An 18784-nucleotide genomic window follows, 5' to 3' on the forward strand; every position below is an offset into this window, starting at 1 on the left:
CACCTATTACAGTATTGCAACTCAAGCTGAACCTTAAACTCTGGGAACTGCAGTACTACTACAGCAAAAGGTCAAATTGCAGAACCCAAAAGAGGGGTCAAGAGCTCTAGTTTTCTTAACCACAGACTAAGGAATTAATATTCCAGCAATGAGAACATTAGCTTCCAGTATCTAAAGTCACTCTAGTCTTATGGGCTCTCTAGGGTCATCTTGCCCAATAGGAATAAAAATCTCAAAGCCACCTCCCAAGCTCAGTCCAAACCTGCATGAGTGGATCTCTCCAGCACATTAGGCCCAGCTCTATGAACAAGCAACCTGAAAGGGGCACATCACTTTGTTATTGTTAGCACAGCCGAGTATGTTGCTTATAGGGCAGCTCAGAGGATATAATTTAGATTAGCAACCATCCTAGGATACTATAGCTTTTACTTCAATATAAAGTAACTTGACTTTATTTCCATAGGAAATTGGGGAATTTAGGATGACTGACCTGAAGCATTGGGCACAATTCTGCTCAAACTTTCCAGGTACCTCTAAAATTGATAGTTGTTGTTGTTGTGCCTTTCCTCTGGACAGCATCCCATTATCCTCTGATAATTAGGTATCAAACCTGGAACATTTTGGAGCATCTTAGAGCTGTGTAACACCAACTTTTAGTGCCTCCACAGTCAAAATGCTTAATTGTGCATCCAGGATGTTCCACTGGCCTTATAAAACCACAACTATGATATCCAATGAAGCCTGGCATTCTATTCCACCCAGAAACACACACAGAGTTTCCAAGTCCAAGATACATCAGCAAACATCTTTTTATTACACCTGTTCAGTTATACAGACTAACTGCAAAACTCAGTATTTCAATGAACAAAGATCAGTATAAAAGTAAGCTTGAGTGTAGGTCAACTTTAACATGGGAAACAGTTTCCCTGCCTCTTATTCTTCAAATTTTATGTAACAAAAGAAAATTAAAAACTCTTATCAAGTTCTTTCCATTGCACTTGCTACCATCAGAATTACACAGAGAACATTACAACACAAAATTACAAGGGCAGAATTCACTAGTACAAGAACAGACTACATGCCTATGCAAGCCTTGTAAAACTGGGGTCACACCAGCACACGTACTATCTCTAGTTAGTTCACAAGACAGGTACAAAATGAACCTGAACAGTTTCAAAAATGTACTGCATTCATATGTAGGAAAGGCTTCTTATGCATACCAGCTCAACTCAGCATATGCCCTTAAGAGAAGTCTGTTAATGTCTAGTTACAGCCCACAGTATATTACTGAACAGCAGATAAATTTTAATTTTAAACAGCAGCCATTCAATGTCTTAACATTATCTTATACATAATTCAATAACCTTCATGTGATCTTCCTTATACTGATCATGAAGATGAGTTCCTTCACTTGTTATGTGCTAAAGATTGCTTCATTTGCTGAACTTTGAAAAATTCATTTAAATGGAAATGTTTTTATTTTGCTCTGCTGAAAGTGTCCATTGTTTAAAAGAAAAATATATTAGTGTCTTTGTAGAAACAAGGAAAAGGCAGACTTTTACCATTCAAGTATCAACTGAAAGGAAGTCAAGGTCTGTGCATTGTGCTTTAACCAGCAGCATTTTTAGAGATTTTTTGGGGCAGGGGGGTGGCAAGACAAGGCTTAGAATGTTTAGCTTATACTTATTTCAAAATAAATTCTAGAAGTTCCAACAAACTTAAGACTGATGAGTTAAAATTTAATTCAGTGTTCCACATAAAGGAAAACCCGCATAGCTGTTTTAGGAATGTGCAACAAGTACCTATGATGACAACAACTATCATCATAGAAAAGGTGTTTATAAACATGGACACTGTTTCGCCCAAGCTTTGTTCTGGGAGGCGAGATAAACACAAGACAGCCAGCATCCTTGAACTAGAGGCTCTCAGGTGATGTTGTCAGCTGTAGCTGCCAATCATTCAAGGGATGATTGTGTACGCTGCAGTTGCTTATTCCCATCCCTACAGTATTTAATGCACTTAAATCTACTCAGGAGAACCGTACAACACTCTCTGCCTTGCATAATGGGGATCCATGACTGAAGCAAGCACAGCCTAGGAGAGCAGAAAGCAGTGCTGGAGGAATAAGGCAAAGAACACACACCTTTGGTGGATTAGCTCTTTTCTGCTTGTTTTAGCTTTCACTTGCTCTGTTTAGCTAATGGACCTTGTTGACCTAAAGAGATGACCAAGATAAAGACGGACTAAGAGGTATTTGTTATCAATATTATGCCATATAAAAGTAGCAGGCTGCTTCAAGGTAATGCACCTTTGCTTTGAGGAACAAGCATCAAGAAACAGGACTTCTGGGGTGATCATAATAGTAGGTTGTGCAAGTTATGCAGTTTGTTCTCATGCTTCAATCATGACCCTTCATTTATCTTGCTGATAATTCCCCTAAATAGGCGAATAAGAATCAAAAGGACATGAGTATTACACTACAGTTCATGGTAGTTGTTTCAGCAGAAAATGTCCAACTGTTCTTCACAGTGCACATAATTCCATAATATGTGTTCTTGACGCCCCAAGCAGTAACAGTGTTCCAGAATTGGGGCCACTGAATTCCTTTGCACCTGTTCAAGCCTTCCTAATCTTTCTTTTTGTAAGGTGACACACACATTTAAACACACACTCAGATGGAGGCCCCCTTGTTGGGGGGGAAATTGCTTATAATGTCAGCTGTAAACGTCTTCCGCAAACAAGATTAGATGGCATCTTTCCCAACTGGCTTCTCACACATGAGAAAACATTGAAACTTAGAAAATTAGGTAGGGTTAAACTTGCAAGTCAAGTTAGATGGACTCCTCTTAGCCCTTAATTTGTTACTCTAGTTCAAAGTTTTTTCTCTCTCAGTTTATTCCCACTGTGCTCATCTGCCAAAGCTGCATGTCCATCACCATTGCTCAGACCCTTGTCCTTCCCGTATCTGTGTTCTTGCTTTTGCCTTCTTATCTCTTTGTACCGCAAGGTGATGTCGCTAGAAACAAAACAAAACATTTTAGTGCAAGAGGTTTGAAGACATTCTACTTTTAGTTTACAAAAAGAAACATCTACTGCACTTTTAGTAGAGGAAAAACTTCTGTCCTTTTTTGCTCGCTTTATTTCCCTGAACAACGCAGTACACACTGGACTCCATAAACAAACACTAAACATTTCCTAATTCTAAAGAGATAGTAACTATAGTTTCTACAGCGGCCTTGCAAATAATCAGGGGTTGGCAGAGAGCTTACCTCCTGAGTCTCTCCCACTCCAGGACACAGAGAAAAGAGCTATTACACATACCATCTCTACTGGAGATGATAAAAGCTGATCCAGCAGAACATTTCTTATGTTATGATTTAAGGTTACCAAGAAAACATACAATACAAAATTAACACATGAGAACATGGATTTTTGCTCCTGCTTACCGAATGAAGAAGCGCCATACTGTCCATACAAGCACAAGCATGATTCCAAGGATCCAGCACTGAGTAATGTAGAAAGGAAGCGACAGTGTTAAGGTGTATGGATCATATTTTACCACTATAAGGAATTCTGTGGCTGTGATAGCAGCAACCAGCCAAGCTTGCTGACCCAACTTCTTATGGAATTTCCTGCAATAAAATAACAGCATTAGTGTATAGGCATAGCAAGTTCTTTATTCAAAGCTGCCTTTACAAAGCAAAAACAGAATATGTAGTATTCTAGAAACTGTGGATGTAAAACTAGACTACCATTCTTGAAAATTTCTTCCACTGTTATCACTAGCTTGAGAAGTTTTCCTGTATTTTGGTACTCAATAGGTTATTTCAGGGAACTAGCACTTAAGCAGTGTGATTTCAGAAGCACCTGCTAGTAGATATGCTACTGTAGAGCTAATACTACTAGTGCTAGCAAGCAACACCAGGTGAAGGCAGGGTCGACCCTGATCTGAATTTGAATAGGAGACTACCAAGGAAGGCCAGAGTTGCTATGGAGAGGCATACAATGGCAAACCACCTCTGGATGTCTCTTGCCTTGAAAATCCAATGAAGTTGCCATAAGTCAGCTGCAACTTGACAGCACAAAAAAAAGTATAGTCACACTTAGCTGTGTTCTTGGGTATCTTTGCTTCCTAGCTTTTGTCTTTAAATGGATCCCATATGATCCCCAGGCGCTCATGATATAATTGCAAAATATCTGTGATAGGTATGCACATGTGTTGTAAATATTGGTTACAAATAACATCCACACCTGTTAAGGAGACTAGATTCCATATAAGCATGGCAGTTTAATTAACCAGACTGCTTCCCTTTGTAACTTTACCAAAAAAAGACTGGAAAAAAGAGTAATTTGATATGGCTCAGCTATCCACATGCAAACATTCTTTGTATGCAATTTCTTCTTGAATATTCACAAAGTAGAATTGCATCAATCAAAACTTCTATGAAATTTGAATACTTGCAAATAAGTTTAACAATTAGCGTGTGTTTCACACACATTGGTTAATGTACTTTCAATGCACTTTAACTGTTGTTTGCAACTGGATTTTCCTGGGTTAAACAGGAAAACCCACTTGCAAATGATAACTAAAGAGCACTGAAAGTGCATTATCCAACATGCGTGAAAGCAGTTTATGTTTTTCTACAATAGGAAATAAAAGCACACATTCAATATTACTTTATTTAAAAACCACTTCCTAAAAAAACCTACAAAAAAGAGGCCTTTGGAAACAATGGTCATTAGCAGCCTTACCAAGGTAGCTTAATCTCTGAGACCTTTATTATTTCTACTTACTTGCTACATTCTGATTAATGAGGAGGGGCAGAGATTTGCATTCCAGCAACATTTTTCCACCTTCACATCTATGACTGCCACTCTTTCAAGGTAGGACCAAGCCTGCTTTTCCAAACCAAACATCATTGCCTTCATATCTTAAAGAAAAAAGGAATCTTTTTCCTTACTCCAACCCCGATTAGTAAGGTTGGGAGCAAGCAGTGCTGAACAATGCTTCTATCTTTCCTCCCTCTAAAACAAGGACCCTGGAAGGGGTCCCTCTCATACATTCACTACTACATTAGAGACATTTTCAGGAGAGGATGGCATACTCAGCACTGCTCTATCCTGGACTGCAGCAGCTGTGCGTGCCAGTGTCTGGGTCCATGGGCAAGCTAAATCCCGTTCAAAATGAAGGAAAGCAAGAAACACCACTGTGGTGTGAGATAAACCAGCCAGCTGTGCTCAGAGATCGTTGTTTTTCACTATACATATAAAAGTTTGATCTACTCTGTTCTGTGTTTCAGATCATGGAGTCTTCATTAGGACCTACAGAAGTAAATGGGAGCCTACTCAGATCTAAGCCAGCCTCATCTGACTTGCATTGTTTTCTTTTTCTAAGACTACAGATTAGGATCTGACTTCGAAATATCAATTTAGGGGGGTTAAGAATCTGTATAGAATCTTTTATAAAGATTGTTTGGATCATATTTAGAATGTATCCTTATTCACTAAATTAACATATTACTAAAGGATGAAGAGAAATCATTCATAACATACAGATAAGTTTTGTAAACATTGGGAAGTTTTTATTATGTACTAGAATTAAAAAGTTTGTATTAAGCTATAATGTAATGAATGCAATAAAAGAATCTATATAGCCTGAAATACACCTTGCAAAAAAGAAGTCAACAGCCTTCTCAAAACTTTGCAAACTTCACAGCTAAACCAGATGCCAGGGGAGTATCCCCATGTATAAAGCAGGGGTGTGTGCACTGGTTTCATTTTCTTTTTAAATGCAGGGGAGAGGTAAATCCTGCTACCTCCCCCATCTTACTCTGTACAACATTAACCAGAAGTATTTTCACCCAATGCTCCAATACTAAAAGAGAGTAGAGCAAGGAGAAAATTCCTTCAAGCAATTATGTACAGTGATGGGGGAGGGGACAGTGAAAGGCTTCCCACTCTCATGTACACCAGACACAATCTGTTCTGTTTTTGAAAACAAAAAGGCTACAGATTTCTTTGCTGCTGCAGCACTGTCCATAGCTCTGGGTATCCCTCAACACACACATGCAAAGTTGCAACAGTCCCTAGTAGTTCTAAAAATAAAACAAAGTAAGGCAATTATTTTACTTGAACAAGAGGAATGACTTACGGGTCATCCATGAAATCATAGATTTCTCTCATGGCTACACCACCCACATTTACAAAAAAGACAAGTCGCAGCAGGACCAAGTAGTGTTCTGGAGGCATCCAGAGGACAAACTTCAAGTAAAAAGTATTCAACTCTGCTAATAAAAACTGACAGACATAAAACTGAGTCATTTAACTTCAGCACACTTTCAAATAATTCAAATCTACTACACCAGCATTTTGGAAAGCATAAAAATCAAGAGTATTCTTACTTCATGAACAGAAGTATATCACAAAGGAATGATTTAGCTGTTTTGCATTCTGCAAAGTTATATTTTCATCAATTCTTAATCTCCACCCCTAACACTCTTTTGCAGTGCAGTGAACTGACATTCACTATCATCACAAAGGTATTAGCCAGAGTGTTCCTTGACAGAACCTTCCAAAATGAAAGGTATCACCCTCCTGCAATATCTACTCAAATTCTGGAATAAGAATATGGAAATTGTCCCTTTTTCATAGTTTATCAGTTTATGAATTCAAACTCAAATGGACTACATGGGCTTGGATCCTGCCTGGAATTTTCACAAATGCAGGAGGGCAATTTTTATGGATTTCTCACCTCTTACAGGAAACTGATCCCCCAAGATATTTGGGGAGGGGGGGTTCCTCCATCCCTAAGGGGGCATTTGGGGGGGGGAATTTTGCTGCAATAAGAAGGGGAAATCAGCAAAAATCACAAAAATCACATACCCCTCCTTGCATCGTCAGAAATTCTAGGCTGGATCCAAGCCCCAGTGTCCTACTGGAGCCAATGAGATATGACAACAGCCATATCTGTTTGCATATCTGTTTGACTACGCAAAATATTTTAGAATCCCTAAATAATATGGTCCATTTAAACAGCTTTATTCAAGTGATCAACACTATGTTTTAAAAAAGAGACTTTAGGCCAGTGTTCTTAAAGCATGTGGGAGTGCAGTGTCCCAGAAAGCAAAAGAATAGATTTGCCACAAATGAATGCTTATAAATTATTAGATGCAGAATGCCATTAGAAATCAGGAAGTTGTGTTTTTGTCCCTTTTGTGTGGCCTCACTCACACAAACAACTTTGGGAAGACAGGACACCTTTCGCTTTTCAAGGTCTGTCACATGAGGAAAATTATAGATGCAATGGACTGAAAAACCCCTTCCCATTTTCATTTGTATGTTTGACTGGCTTGTTTTTGGGATGAAGGAAGGAATGGTTCCAAATGAACCATATCTTTTTATATGACTAAAGTTAAACTCAGAAGCAGTTTTTATGACCTAGAGATGTTTGCTGTGCAAATCTGAAAATCCATATTAATAATATTAAAAAGGCAAAATGGAATAGTCATATCAATTTCTTGCAGTTAAAAGAAAGTAAAAGGGTTCTTACTATAAACATAATACCACAGACTGCTAGCCATCTGCGAAGGCTGGATGCTGGCTTCCATTCAAATTTAACCCAACTATATGGTGTGAACTGGAAGGCAATTCTCTTCATTTTACCTCTGAGGGGGAACAAAATCAGAAATATCCCATGATAAACTGTTGTGATTTGACATGTGTAGCATATTTAAAATTATGTTTATACCAGTATCTACTAAAACTGGCATACTTGCAACTGCAAGTCACCCACCTACTTAGTATGCAAGAAAAAGCTATTGGCCACTGACTCACCAACTGGCCAGTTTGTGGGGCCATGCGGGGAGAGCGAGCCACAGAAGTTCCATGCCGCATCTCGGCCCAGGCTGCTCTTGCCGGCCCTGTGTGAGCCAATAGCCAGGCAAGGGGGCATGCCTAGGTAGTGTTGGCTCCCATCAGGCCTGCTCTGCATGCACTTAAGGCGCTGCTGCCCAGGCTCCCACATGTTCAGCCACTAGCCTGCTATTCCACCTGGCCTATCCTCACTTCTCGTTTTGCTATTCTGTGTGTCATTGGGTTTGTTTCTGTAAGCTACTCATCACAACCTAGGGGTGGTTTGGCATTAGGCACGGATCCGTTTGGGGTTAATACGGCCTGCATGCTCTGTTTCCCCATAGCAAGGCATCCCCTTATGGGATCTTGGGAGCGATGCAGGATAGGGACATGCCCAACTCAGGGGCTGCTGGGGCATGCTCACTCCCTTGTGACAGGTGAAACATGCAGAAGCATGTTCCCATTTACTGTCATACCATGCTGCGGTCTGAGGGGTGTATCAACTGGTAGGCAGGTCAGCCAATCAGGGTTCCATGCCCCATGCAGTGCCAAGGCTCTGATAAGCTGTAAGCAATAAAGTTGTGGCCTTTTTATCTTCACCACAATCTCTGTCCTCCACCTTAGCCCTTTTCCCTCAAGCTGGCAACAAAACAACTGTTTGTAACCTAAATCTGACTGGGGGAAATATATTAGTATATTGGGATTTCAAAGCTCTTACATGTTTCCACTTTATATATGATTTTTATAACTTAACGTACTTATAAGTGGGTATGTTCCAAAGCCCTTGCCATTTATATGTTTTCAAGGAAAGCCATCCTAAAGTCTTCATTCCACAGTAAATGCCAAGTCCATTGCATAAGAGTACATCCATAATCCACTGAAAGAAAAAATGGAAATACACTCAAACAATTACCACAACCTCAGTGACACAGCAATAGGAGCACCGTGGATTGACTTGTATATGCTTCTATAATCCAATCCACTGAGATGTGCAATATAATGTTATAAATAACTTCAAAAGTCACTCATAACAACAGCCGTTGGATAGGTCAAAAAGTTCTTCCACATTCCTCCAAATATAAAAAATCTCTGTTGAACACAGATTCTGCACTGAAACTACTGAACCCTCCAATACCGAGACTGTTCCACCAACCCTATTTTCAGTTAAATATTTTTGGCATTAGTTTATAGTACAATGCATTTCTTCTACAACAGTTAAGAAATTCCTTTGATGGTCAGTTTATCATGTCCTATATTAATGTGATACAACATTGGTCCAAAATCTTAAGGTGTGGACTTGCAGCCACCTCACTGACATTTTCTTCTAAATATTCTAATTTCTCATACCGGGCCCAACATCTCCTCAGTAACCACTGTATATACTATCTGTTCTTTCCCCTGGATTGCAACTTTTGCTTCAGTTATTTTTGGCTATGCTTTCTCTTCTCTAATTCTTCAGCAGAAAAGTGTATCATTTTAAAATGTAAATACTAGCTCGAAATGCTGCCAGATAACCCAGCATTTACACTGTAAGAATAAATGTAATTTTTATGAAGAACCCATAAATAACCAAAGAATTCCCTCCATGTATGTCATACTGCTAAGGTTGACAACAGGCCTGGAGAAGAATGCCCTATCCATAGCAGAGGCCTAAGTGTGCAGACGTAGGCAGCTGAGAAGCCTTTCACTGCACAGGAACAAACATCACCAAATGACTTTCATTATGTTTCTATTAAAGGAACAGGATATTTTTTTTTCTCCAGGCCTGTTGGTATCCTTCTGAGCTAGGCAAATTCAAACTTTATTAAGTTGGATATCTTTTTTCTGCCACCATATTTCCAGCACATTTAAGTATGTAAAACTACAAAGACTTTTTCCAGACAGAGGTAGTCCGACTGAGAACTATCTGCTGTTTAGACTCTAAATGTTAAATAATTATTTTCCTTCCCAAGCTACTCAAACTTAACTAGTAACTGAACATCCTGAAGCAGGATGTCAGTGGAGGAATCTGAGCCACTGAGTCGGATCCAGCAGGAATTTCTGCAGATGAAACAGATTTTTGTCTGCAGCCCTGCTTCCCTACTTCTATCTTCCCATCCCAGACTAAAATGACCTGCAAAATGCTGCTCCTCTGGGACAAGGGAATACCCAGGACCATGAGAGGTATGTGGGACGTATGAAGCTAGAGGAGAGGGGTTTGACACAAACTGCATCCCCTTCCAATTTGCAGAAGTGCTCCACTGAATCCAACCCACAATGCTGTGTTGAATTTGTTTTTTTACAGAATAGTACTCACATGGTCCCACCAACATTCACTGAAGTTTGGAAGCTGATGCTCTAGACTGTACTCCAGAAATTCAAACATTACGCTGATGATCATGCACATCCACCAATCGCGAATCATAAGTGTCTGAACAAAAAACAGCATCCAATTAATCCAGCCAATAACTTCAATTTTTAAAAGCTATTTAAACCCATTAAAAACACAAGAAGTAGACATTACACACTGTATAAAAAGGTCCAGAAAATTCTCAGTGAAGTTACATGACGCTCTGGACTGCACACCAAATTTGTATGTTCCTTTGAAGATTATCCCAGCCCTCTAGAAGAGAAGACCTGAAACTGCCTGACAGTGCTGTAACTGTTGAACTTATTTTCAAGCAGGATATGGATTCAGGTTTTTTCCCTTTTCAGAAAACTAGATCTTAAGCATGGCTGCATTTGAATCAGAGTGTACTACTTATGTGCAGATTTTCCTCTCCTACTAGGACAAATTCAACATTAACTAATGTTCCAGTTATACCAAAAAGCAAGGGAAAATTACCAGTCTACCCTCCCCCATATGTATTTGTGTGGGTCAGAGCAGTAGGTCTGATCAGCTAATCAACTGGAAGGCTTGCCTTTTACTAAGGAGCAATGGGCTAACTGCTCAGCTGCTTTGTGAAGTACCAAGTAACACTCTGAACATCTTATCTGGGAAAGGAATGTGAAGTGTCCATGATGACTGTACTAAAATAGTGAACTGCCCTGATGTATCAGAGTTTACTTCAACACTACCAGATGAAGCATCAGTAAGAGAATACTAAACTAAGTTCCATTATATAAAACAATAGTTCCTAAAGCTACAATGAAGACTATACTATAACTTGAGCTTTCAACCACAGACAGATAATGTATTTTTCTATAATTATATGCCAAGTTTTAGCTACAGAAGCTGCACTGTAACCCATAGTTGGAAATGTGTTTTACTTAGAGATGTGAAGGCCTGGGAAGTCTCTCTCACCTGGTCCAACTTAAGATGCCAATTTGAGGATAATTCCTGTATTGGGTCCATCACTGGCAACCTTTTGTCATTGTTTTATGGATAGTTTCAGGATGATCTCCCTGATAGATTTGACAGAGTGTTTGGAGTTGTGAAGATCATTTCCTGCAAACTGGATTCTTGCCAATCCTGGCTCTTAAGATCAGGCCAGGAGAAAGTGGAAACCTATTAATATGTCTCTCTTACAAGATGTGTCTCATTCACAGCTGAAGGAAGCTATGATTAAAGTCTTTAAGAAGTCATCTCTGGATAAGAGGAATATGGGCAACTGGCAACCTGTGCCCAATTTCCTCTTTTAGGGAAAGGTGACTGAGCAGGCTGTGGTAAAACAACTGCAGTTTTTTCAAACTGGTTTCAGGCTAGGCTTCAGCACTAAAACAGTACTATTGTCTCTGGTTGATCTCCAGCAACAGCTGGGTAAGGGCAAGCCATTACTGCTGATATCATTAGATTTATCAGCAACATTTGATATAATCAGTCATAACAGCATTCAATGCTGGTGATAAAAGGGACATCCACAATCCTTGCATTCAACTTTGAATACAAAGATACATGTTGTTCATGTATGTAGGCAAAGAAACATGCTGTTTATGTATGTTAGTGTCATAAGAACCTAGAAGTAAGCTGTTCTATTTGTCTGGAAAAAAATAATTCAACTGCACACAAAGTAAATTATATATACTATGTAACAGGGAATAGATAAGGTGTTTATTTTAAGTTTTATGTATCAGAGGTGAAACATTAACTCTGAAAACAGACACCCTCTTAACTGAATGATATTTAGGAAAGAACTTAGATGATTAAGCATTGTGAGAGAATATAAATCGAACAATTTAAATTTTTTCACAGATGACTGTCTTATATAATTGATTCTGAACACTGCAACACTGAAAAAGAGACAGTCAAGCTTTCAAAACTAACTATCGCTGAACACAGGACCACCAATTTTTACCTTTATATACCAGCCAAGAAAATGAGCAGGAACAAAGCCATCCAGTTTGTCCTATAATTCAAGTAGAGAAATTAAGTTCTATACGTTAGTCCCTATTTTCTCAAGTAAAATAAATCTTTACTTAGGAGAGCCACTGAAACAGAGAACAATAAAGTTGCATTGTGGAATATTTACAGTAGTAATTGCAAGGCACCACAAATATCCAATTTCATTTACAAATAAAAATGTAATGCTTATCTATAATATATTTTAAAAGTCCTGTAATCATGCAGATAGTCAAGCAACTATATCAACACAAGTTTTCATCTCTTATGTCAATGGCATCCTCAGACAAATGATTCGTTCATTCTAAATTTGTGGTTGGATTGCCTAACTTCTAAATAACACGGTTATTTAACCCAAAATAGGAATGATCCAACCAACAACAGTAAACACATTGAAGTAACTTTGATTTCAATGTGAGTTAACACACGTTTAAACATCCTCACTGAAATCAAGTGAGACTACAATATGATCAACTTTGGCTAAATCATACCCTGCATGCTTTAAAAAAAAAAAAAGACTGCTCTAAAGTCACACTCCTGGATACAAGGAATTTACGTCTTGATCAGCTATTTAGATTTTATGCCTTTATGTTGGACTGTCTATTAAATTCAGGCACACCTTCTGAATTCCATACGTGATAGGATGAGGGCAGATGGGCTTGGACATCTGTGAAAATTTACAGGCTAGCAACCTTTCCATGTTTCATTTATTTTCTTAGTCTGTTACTATATTTACTGTATTTACTCTAGGGCAGTGCCTGTAGTAATAACAGCGATAAATTAAGGATGTATTGTCTTGATTCCTACCCGTACACCTTAGTCTGTTACTTTATCTTGTATACTATATTTACTCTAGAGTTGTGCCTGTGGAAAAAATGCTGATGAATTAAGGATGTGTTGCCTTGATTCCTACCCATACACATTGCTTCTAGCTCATGTTATGAATACTGCCCCATTTTGGCAGATGCTCCTGGCTGCCAAAATAGGGAGGGAGGAAGCAAATAACAGGAGGTGGTGGTAGGCTACTAAAGGGTAGGCCCTGCTTACCAGGGGGTTGAGGAGTCGCAAGGGATTTCAGCTGGGACAGGTAGATTTCCCTCACCAGAAGAATGACTTCTGTACTAGTTTCTGAGCAGGGCTGCATCTCTCTCACTTGTTCAAGGGATGTTTGCCTGAGCAAGGAGTGAGAGTAGCCTGCTAGGGCAGAAGTATCCCAACAAAGTAGAGCCAGCTTTCCTGTAAGGGAAATAGGGCAGAAGACTCTAGCTTTGCAATAGCAAAGTAAGCCTGAGCTTCCACAAAAACAGAACAGATGTAGATTTACATTTATGTATTCTGAAGGCAAAAAGTAATTAAATAATTTAGCTCACTAATAAAAGAGGTAGATTACAGGGGATTGGATAACATGATCTGGTCAATAGCAAAGACCAATACTGGCATTAGCAGAATAAGCAGCACATATAATCAGCATTAAATAAAAATCAAAACGTTGCATTAGGAAAACTTTTGCATTCAACAGCTGGCATAAATAAATGGTTTGCATTATTTTGTTTATTTTACATGACTTTGCTGATTTTAATAGCCACAAGGAATGCCAAAGAGCTAAACAGGGCACTGAAACCTCTCTTCTGACTGATAGAAGCTTTATTCAGCTATCTTTCAGGCATTTAATCAGACACTACCCACTTATTTTCAAGCCTATATTGAAAATGAAAACTTGATTGAAACATGCTTTTTCATTTTTTTAAATTGAAGTCAGTAAGCAGCAAACTACAGTACACGACTTTTTTGATTATGAGACTAAATTATGATGGATGATATTGACTTAAGAGCTACTAGATGTATACAATAAAAACATAAAATGTTAATAATTGAGTAAAAGCTCTATTTCCTTTTCTCACCCAGACATTATGAAATGGATCAGTCTCATTGCCTGGATCATATATGAGGCAATTTCCACCATAGTCTCTTTCTGGCAAGGGGACTCCTAAATTTGTGTCGATGAATTTCATGAACTGTCTTCCATCATGTACAGTCTGCAGAAACATATGTATCAGAAGTAAACCATTTGGCAGGTTCTAAAATTTGACAGAAGAAAACACTCCTAGAACAAATTATTTTTACATTTGTTAAACTGCTGGTGTAGATGGACAGTCAAGTTCTCTTTAAAAGATGAGAGAACTTACACATTCAGTCTCTCACCTCCAGAGACAGACTGAAAGAAGTCAGGTTTTCATTCAGTGTTCTTAAATAGGAAAAAAGCATACACTAATGAGACTAAAGACCAATTATTTTAATAAATTGTGCATACATGTGATCATGCCCCAGTACCAAGTGTAGAGTTAGCACTGCAACCCTAACGTATTTTCTTTGCACCACCTTCCTGCCTCAGACGTGCAATGCTGAAACTGCATGCTAGTTTCATTGGAAAGGCAAGCTATCTGTGAAATGTTCTCTAGGAAGATGGCACTTGGCCATACGGGTCTAGTAACCTGCAGAGTAAGAGCATCACTATAAAATAGAACATTCTTCTAACCAGCAAGCTGAGCAGGAACAAAGAGCAATATAGAACCTGAGTTTAAGACATTTCTTTCATGCTTACATATGTGGGCTCCAAGCTGGAAAGGAAAAAAAGCATTGCCTTACATGTAAATCTTTATAACAACTCAGTTTAATATGGAACCTCTTCAAGGTGTGAAGGAAGGCTTTACTGGAGACAGGTGACTAATGGCAAAGATGCTGGTAGCAAGCCAATGTTATCTGATGGCAGTCAGCACCATAGAAATAGAATACAAGAGTGCATTTCTTCCAAACCTGCAGGATCTCTGGGGCTCTTCTTATGGTCCATTATCATAGAACTGATATTAGAATTTGATAGCATTTCAACAGGGAATAAAGGTCTGGGTGTCCAAGGCTTATTTACACAGTAGTCAAGAATATATACAATGTAGCACCCACCAAGAAGTGCTTCAAGAAGACCTTCTGTAGCTTAGATACAAATGATTGTATCCACTCCCAGTACTATAGGAAGACTGCTCTCTATGTGCCATAAGGCACCAATACAGATTTGAGAAGTCACGGGATCAGTTATAGGACACCACATACAATGTTTGTTGCATATTAAAGGAGAACATCATAATTTGCCAGGAAGAAAAAGGTTCTGCCAAAAACTTCCCACTACTGCTGTTTATATAAATTCAGAAAGGAACAAGGCAATAGTCCACTTGCCTCCTTCCCTTGCAAGCAGGAAAGACAGCATGGCTGGAAGGAAAGTTAGGACCTCCCCTTCCTGCAACAGAACTTTCCAGAGCATTTTGTTCTACACAAGTGCTTTTCTCTAAACTGGACAACACGGACGCCACAACAAATAAAGTTATATAAAGTTAATTACTCTCAGAGCAACATGACCACAGCAGTAACCAACAAGGGGTTGCGGATAGGTATGATCTCTACATTTCAGAAAGCAGCTTCATGAGACTATTTTTAAATTTCTTACCTGAAAGAGTATGAAGATGAGGAAAAGCTCATACACAACACTGACACATAGCCAGAACCTCCAGTAGGCTATAGGAACAAACAAGAAAATCAAAATGCACATGTACACAAAAGGGACAATTTAATTGATAATTTTTTAAAAAATTGCAAACTTTTAAAGCAAATTATGAAATGATCATATCTTCAACAGGAAAGATTGGACAACATTTTTCTAGGAAGCAATACAGGTTCAATGGAGTCAACACTTAACCAAGACTGCTTATTCAATAAGTACTGCTCATCAAGGATTATGTTTGCAAAGTAGAACATTATATAACACCTCTGATTATGGTCCACAGACATATTTAAGCCCTGAAAGAGGAATTCGTATGTCCAGGTAAGTGCCTATCTACAAGGCTGGGATAAATATACAGAGGATTTTCATAATTTAAGCACTTTTTCAATTATTTGTTTAGTTCATGATCATAGCCCTTATTTACAGAAAGCAAAAACAAAAGGTGTAAGAAGAGTTACAGGAGATCTGAACAGTTGTCGTTTCTTTCCTTTACTTCCCAGCTCTTTCCAGTCCACACTGGACAGTCTGCTATTCCTTCCTCCTGATCCCAAACTCTAAAACAGTTTTCAAAACCCCAAGATGCAAGGGGGGGGGCCTTCTTGACACACAACTCAGAAACTCATTTTTCCCTGTTATTAAAAGATGGACAACTGAATCATTATACAGAACCTCAGTATTGAATTCTATCTAACTGGCACATGTGCCATATCTAAGCACTCAACAAAGTCTGGTCTGCAAGGGGCCAAACTTTTCAAGATCAAACATCTTCAAATACAAAAGGAAAGGAAATGTTCTTCAACATTGGTAAACAGTTAAAAAACAGAGTTAGAAGAATTATCCAGTACAATTTGACTAATACCTCCAGAACACTCCATACATCAATAACATCCATAATAAAAATCCCATGACAAAACTTACAAAGCAATATATAATCACTAACGACCATGTAACAACCTTTTTTGGACAAAGTCTTTTTTAAGACTACCCTGGAAAGGCACCAAAGTGAACAATTTGACAAACATTTAAGAGATGCTACAAAAACAATCAGCTGCTACACATATGCATGATAAAAAGTCCCCACATATGCTGATGACAGGAAACCAACCTCCATCATGGCCCACAGCAGCTACAGTCGTAATACTCAAACAAAGATCCAACAAATCCAGAATCATATAGACCAATCTCTCTCCGAATCAGGATTACAAAATATCTACAACAATCATGGCAAAACTGCTTAATACCTTCATAGCTAAATACATTCATCAGGATCAAGCCAGATTTATTCCAGAGAGAGATTTGATTGACAACATGCTTGAACAAGCTTGAACATAATAGCTTCCTGTAGCAAAAACTGAACTGAAACAGTATTCTTTTCTGTAGATATCGAAAAAGCATTCGACTCCTTAGAAACCTCTTATCTTTTTGCACTTTTATGGCAAATGGGATTCAGAGATAACTTCCTACACATCATTAAAACAATTTATTCAAAACCCACAGCTCAGATTAAAGTTAAGAGAGTCTCATCTAAGAACATCCAATTGGAATGAGGAATCAGACAAGGATGCCCTCTCTCACCAGCACTATTTTCAATAGCACCAGAACCTCTGGCAATGGACATTAAAGAAAACTCTCAAATCAAAAGAATAACTGTAACACCAAATACCTACAAAATAAACTTATTTGCAGATGAAAATTTACTTTACATTACAAATCCGGAAGAATCCCTTTCACACCTACAAGACACTCTCACAAAATTTGGTCAAATAAAAGGTTTAAAAGTCAAACAAACAAAAACAAACCTTTTACCTATCAACTTATCTGCTCAAACAGAAAACTCAATAAAACATTATAAATTAAAGGGGGCTTTAACTACTGTCTAGAACAGTGGATAAGTGGCTAATTAAGTGCACCTGGTGGTTGTCCTTGATTAGGCGGCTCCTCCCCCAGGCTTAAGAAAAGGCGGGGTGGATCGAAAAGAAAGAAGGAAGAGGCTGAATCACAGGAGCATGGAGGTTGGGTACCTATTTGTCTAGTGGGCTTTGTTTTAGCTCAGATTAGGTCAAGCTCTTTTTTTTATTGCCATTGCTTTGCCTCAAGAGTGAGTATGGTTAATTTGACTGTTCTCTTGAGCTAATAAATAATTATCCTTCCTGTGTCTTGAGTGTCTGCTTGCTGTGCACAATGGCTTCCAGCTAAGGACCCTGAAACCTGTGAGTCTGGTATAAACAGGCGGGGCATACTACTCTGGGAGAGCTTCTGGGGTACTGTGTGGCTGTTATCAGCACCAGAACCAGGCCCAGAGGGTTTGCCCACTCTTTACAACTACCCGGACTTGGACATCTATTCCAAAGTGACACACACAGTTAATATTGCACTAATGCTTCATACAAGATAACAATGAGACTGGACAAAGATTTTGAAACCATTTCACAATCCACTGACCATTCAAGAATTGATCTGGTGCAAACCAAGCTCTCATCCTCCAACAACAAAAGAAAACATATTCCTCAAATCATGGAACCTCTAGAACCAAATCAGTTCCCAAGATATCTTGTTTATCCACATTTCTAACACATGAAAGATTCTTCACAAAACAAAAGCCCTCTCAACAAAGAAATCTGGAGACAACACAACATAACAAGATTGAAAGACGTAGCCACTGAGGAAGGGATCTTACAGAAAACTGAAATAGAAAGAAAAATCAATCAGAAAATCACTTGGTACACCTATTTACAACTTAAACATATGACAAACCAGATACAATTATCACAGATAATGTGAAAACCCAAATCTGATTTTGAAAATATAATAGACAAACCGGTACACCCATGTAAAGAATTAATTTCCAAAATCTACAATATTCTTCTTACCAACAAACCTAAAACACTCAGCTACCAGGAAAAATGGTCACGAAGTTGGTCACGAACTGGGCCGGTTCATGCTTCATGAACCAGCAGTTCGTGGAAGCCTGTTTTCCATGAACTGGTCTGCCAGTTTGTTCAGTTTGTGTAAAAGCCCAAAAGCTTCACAGTGGCACAGAAAGGGGCATTTAACTCTCCCATCAG

General features: G+C 38.6%; 1 protein-coding gene across 1 annotated transcript in view; it reads right to left on the bottom strand.

Annotated features, from left to right (window-relative positions):
- Positions 1 to 784: 784 nt before the first annotated feature.
- Positions 785 to 18784, bottom strand: part of PTDSS2 (phosphatidylserine synthase 2) — a 50291-nt gene continuing 32291 nt past the window's right edge. Inside the window, exons 4-12 of the mRNA XM_054972686.1 lie at positions 15666 to 15733; positions 14071 to 14205; positions 12126 to 12176; positions 10148 to 10261; positions 8610 to 8728; positions 7550 to 7664; positions 6152 to 6297; positions 3447 to 3632; positions 785 to 3016 (exon numbers count right to left, since the gene is read on the bottom strand). Coding sequence (XP_054828661.1) covers positions 2872 to 3016; positions 3447 to 3632; positions 6152 to 6297; positions 7550 to 7664; positions 8610 to 8728; positions 10148 to 10261; positions 12126 to 12176; positions 14071 to 14205; positions 15666 to 15733 — 1079 coding nt within the window. The 3' untranslated portion in view covers positions 785 to 2871. The remainder of the gene's footprint in view (positions 3017 to 3446; positions 3633 to 6151; positions 6298 to 7549; positions 7665 to 8609; positions 8729 to 10147; positions 10262 to 12125; positions 12177 to 14070; positions 14206 to 15665; positions 15734 to 18784) is intronic.

The sequence above is a fragment of the Eublepharis macularius genome, chromosome 2, assembly GCF_028583425.1.
Source record: "Eublepharis macularius isolate TG4126 chromosome 2, MPM_Emac_v1.0, whole genome shotgun sequence".
Classification (NCBI taxonomy): domain Eukaryota; kingdom Metazoa; phylum Chordata; class Lepidosauria; order Squamata; family Eublepharidae; genus Eublepharis; species Eublepharis macularius.